The sequence below is a fragment of the Camellia sinensis genome, chromosome 11, assembly GCF_055761805.1.
Source record: "Camellia sinensis isolate YWXY chromosome 11, ASM5576180v1, whole genome shotgun sequence".
Lineage (NCBI taxonomy): Eukaryota > Viridiplantae > Streptophyta > Magnoliopsida > Ericales > Theaceae > Camellia > Camellia sinensis.
The window spans coordinates 6,777,689-6,781,915 of NC_138971.1; the positions used below are offsets into that span (position 1 = coordinate 6,777,689).

At 37.9% G+C, this 4,227-nt stretch overlaps 1 protein-coding gene across 1 annotated transcript; it reads left to right on the top strand.

The window, feature by feature from the left end:
* Positions 1 to 2,452: 2,452 nt before the first annotated feature.
* LOC114275111 (uncharacterized) lies at positions 2,453 to 3,010 on the top strand. The gene has a single exon (XM_028217112.2). It carries the CDS (start codon positions 2,453 to 2,455, stop codon positions 3,008 to 3,010), a length of 558 nt encoding a protein of 185 aa, XP_028072913.2.
* Positions 3,011 to 4,227: the final 1,217 nt, after the last annotated feature.

Genomic DNA, 4,227 nt, shown 5'->3' on the forward strand with positions numbered 1-4,227 from the left:
ATAGTTTCAGAAAACTAATAGGTGGAAGTGTTTTTATTTCTATTTTCAGGGTCAGCCATGTGTATTGATTATTGAATAAATTTGAAAGAAATAAGATATTTAAAAAAAATTTAAAAATTAAAAGTAAAATAATATCCTTGTGTCCCAAGAAAACCGTGTGGTATGGTATGGTGTGGTATGGTACAATTTTAAAACGAGAGGCTTAAGTTGAGGAGGGTGGTTTGGTTGCCCAACTTGGCTCTTCGTTCCGGTAATTAATGTATGGCATGTCCTGTGATTGTTGTGAATGAATACTCGTACAAAAAAGCATACTACCACTGTTCTTGAATTGAATGTGAATGTGATTGCGATTTGTGGTGGATAATGGATTCTCTGTGGTAATTTGGAAAGTTAGCTAAAAATTAGCTTTTAGTTTTTAGAGTAATTTTTTTTCTACACACCATTTGTTCTTTATGTACATCATCTCTGAAGACATACACTTAATGAATTTGAAATATTTTATGTCTCTCAATCCACACACAATTGTTTCAATTTTACCCTATCCAAAATAATATAATACACACACTCAACACTAAGGGGAGTTTTATTCACGATGTTAAATGCTTCAACCTTAATCTCCATTCAAGACTCCAATGTATACACATCTAACTATCAAACAAGTCAATTTATGATTATTTCAATTTTTGATCGAAAAAATCCTTTTGTCAGACCAATTATCATTGGCTCAATAACCCCCAAATCCGTATGAAAGCACACACATAACATGCAAATACATGCATATATACAAAATTTGATAAAAATATTAATCAGAAAAGAAAAAAAGTAACTCAAGAAATTTATGAACAACAGCAAAAGAAAAGAGTGGATTGTGCATTGAAAAAACCCAAATTTTAATGTGGGTTTGTAATAATATCTATATTAGTAATTTATATGAATCTGATTATGTGACGCATGTGATTCTATATTTGATATGAATTTGTATGTAAAATTATGTGAGTCCTTATGTGATTATGAATTTATATATGTTGGGTGTAGAAAAATTTGTCACAATTAGAACCTTAAACTAAAAATTTATAGCATTAGAGGCGCTAGATAGCCTTAGAGGCGCTAGAAACCAAAACCTATTTCATATCTGTGTTTAGCATGATTTTTAGAGCCTACGGTGAAATTTGGCAAAATTACGATTTGTAATGAATTAATTGAGCATAATTAACATAAACCTTAGATTAAGCCAACCTCATTATGTATGAGATTTTATGTTTAATTGATTAAGGAGATTTGGATCCTAATTGGTGATTACTCTAATGTAATTTGGGATTTATGAGAAATTTAGAGTCTGATTCACATTTGATTTTAATAACAATTTATTTGGAATTAGAAATTAAGGTCCAAACAGCTTAAGGAAGTGAAATTAATTAGTTTAATTTTAAATACGGGCCCATTTGGGAGTTTAATTAATACTCGATTTAGTTTAGTAAAATTGAGATTTTATTAATTGAGTCCGAATTGAAATTGATTAAGTTATGAAGATTGAGAATTAAGATTATTATGAAGTAAATTTATTTATGAGGTGTTCGATTGAATATGTAATTTATTGACGGAGATTTTGAGTTTGATTTAAAATTGAAGACCTTAATGGCTTGAGAAATCAAGATTGATGATGGTGATAAGTTTAATTTGATATTTGGAGCCTTTTGAAGTATTGATTAAAAATTTGATTTAAATTGATAAATTTAGTTATGATTGATTGGGCCTTAATTAAAGTCAATTAGGCTAATTGAGTTATATTGGAATTCACCAATCAAGATTAAATATGATTAATTATGATTTAATTAAACTAATTATGTAATTGAGAGTTAAATTAATCCTACTCACGTGATTAATTGCGAAGCTGTGTGCCAACGTGTTTCATATTGATCAATTCATGAAACAAAAGGAGCTGGAGCTTTGCACGTGTGTATATTTCTGTTTCGCAAGAGTTAAACCGTTTTTTATTTTTTTATTTTTTATTTTTGGCTATTTTAGTCACAAAAGATAAAATATGCTATTTTAGTCATAAAAAATAAAATATCACATTCAACCCATAATCATTACATTCTTCTCTCATAAAAAAAGTCAAAAAAGTCAAAAAGCTTTCCCCAAACCAAACTTTTTAGCCCAGGCTAAAATAGTCAAAAAAGCCAAAAAGCCAAAAAGCCAACCCACTTCCCAAACGGACGCTAAGCTTGTGTTAAAGTCGAGAGGGGGTGTATCAAGAAATCTGGTGGGTGTGAAGAGAAGGTTGTGTGTGTATTCATCGTAGAGTTTTGATCTGGGTCTGCTCTTCAGGTGGACCTCAGTTTTCTCTTTCTTTTTCTTCTGTCTTCATCTTGTCTTCTGCTTGCCACTCGTTCGGTGTTGGTTCCACAGTTTTGTTCCGCTGGTCCTTGTATCGCTTTTGGTTAGGGACGCAATGGAAGGTTTTGTATCCATCGATTTGGAGGAGGGCTCCGATGAAAGCACTGATAACTCTCATTTGTGTTTGGTAGGGAAGGTCTTGGCATCAAAGCTCTTAAATCGAACTGTTGTATCCAAAATTATTCAAAGTGCGTGGAAGAGCAGGGAGGACGTTGCTGTCTCTCCTTGGCCTGATAATGTTTTCTTGTTTCGGTTCGGAACCCAGGAGGATAGACAAAAGGTTCTCCGGGATGCTCCATGGTCTATTATGGAAAATCTTCTAGTCTTACAGCCTTTAAAGATGGGTTGCTCTGTTTCTGAGATGGACTTCTCTTACTGTCCCTTCTGGGTTCAAGTCCATGGTCTCCCGGTGGATCGATTAACCGGACGAAACGGCCAACTCATAGCTGAGCATTTGGGACAGCTGATTGGGGTTGAAGCTCCTCATGATGGTTTACTGCTACATCGGAGTTTTCTGCGACTCAGAGTGGAATTGGATATCTCTAAACCCCTTCCCAGAGGTTTTCTAATGAAGAGGAAGGACCCACACACGTCGAACACCACTGAGAAATGAATTGATTTCAAATTTGAGAGGTTATCGGATTATTGCTATGATTCCGGCGAAATTAGGCACGACAAAAATTCTTGCAAATTTATTGGGAGGGAAGCTAGAGGTAACTCTGGGTATGGTCCTCATTTGAGAACTGGGGTCGCTCCGAAGCTCAATTTACCGGTGGAGTTCATCCAACAGCAAATAGATGAGATGGAGGCCAGAATTCGACCCCTTCTTGGACGGAAACATCATGGATTGACGAAGGAATCAGAGCCTCAAGCGGCGCGTGCTTCTGATGTGCGTGAACCTTCCCCTACAGGACAAGCGGGTACATCAGAGGGAGTGGTGCAAGGGCCACCTCCCTGCTCTGCTGCTGTCGAGCCAAATCCACTAGTCCACTTATCCAAGCTGCCAAGTGGCACCCTGGGAGTCTCTCCTAACAATATCACTCCCCAATGTCAGTTAAGGGCCACCACCCAGCCAGGGAAATTTTCGGTTGGGAACAATTTGAGCCTGTCTATCAGCCCTTTTGTAGTCCCTCTGGGAAGTGGGCCTCCTACTAACTTACATATTGTTGGGCCTTCCTCTCTCTCTCTCTCTCTCCTTTAAACACTCTCACTCACTCTGGGCCAGCCTATTTTGTTACAGAACCGGCCGACAGTCCAGGTTCCCCCAACAGCCCATCATCCCTTGCGTCCAAATGCCCATCTTCGACTGATAACATTAGTCCACTCTCTAGCCCAACATCCTCTCATTTTAATTTAGCCTTGGATCCCAACATACCAGATTTACTCCTACCCAACGCATTCCATAATCTCTCTCTCAAAAGGAAAGCTACTGACTTTACCCCATCCATTCTGCCTTCCCTAAAGTCCCTCAAGCCCACCCTCACCTCTCCCCAGGTGACTTCCCTTTCACCCCCTCATTCCAATACTAAACTAAGGACTCGTTCCTATAACCGTTCCCATAAGGCACGCCAGGCTTCTCAACCTTCAAGGAGTGACCACCTGAAGCCCTGTCTGGACTTAGTGGAAGTGAAAGTCTATCATGTTGAAAGTGCTCAACGCCTTTGGCAATCTCTGAATGGTCTAGCACAGCCGTTCCCTACCTCTGATTCTGTTACTATTGGTTTGGATTCGCCAAGCCCATACACACCCCTTAATGCCTCAAATACAAAGTTTGCTCAAAACGGATTGGTGGCTGGTCCCATACAGCCACAACCCTCATGTTTATAATCA

Excerpts from the sequence above, each read along its gene's own strand:
- LOC114275111 (XM_028217112.2), top strand. The coding sequence starts at position 2,453 with ATGGAAGGTTTTGTATCCATCGATTTGGAGGAGGGCTCCGATGAAAGC.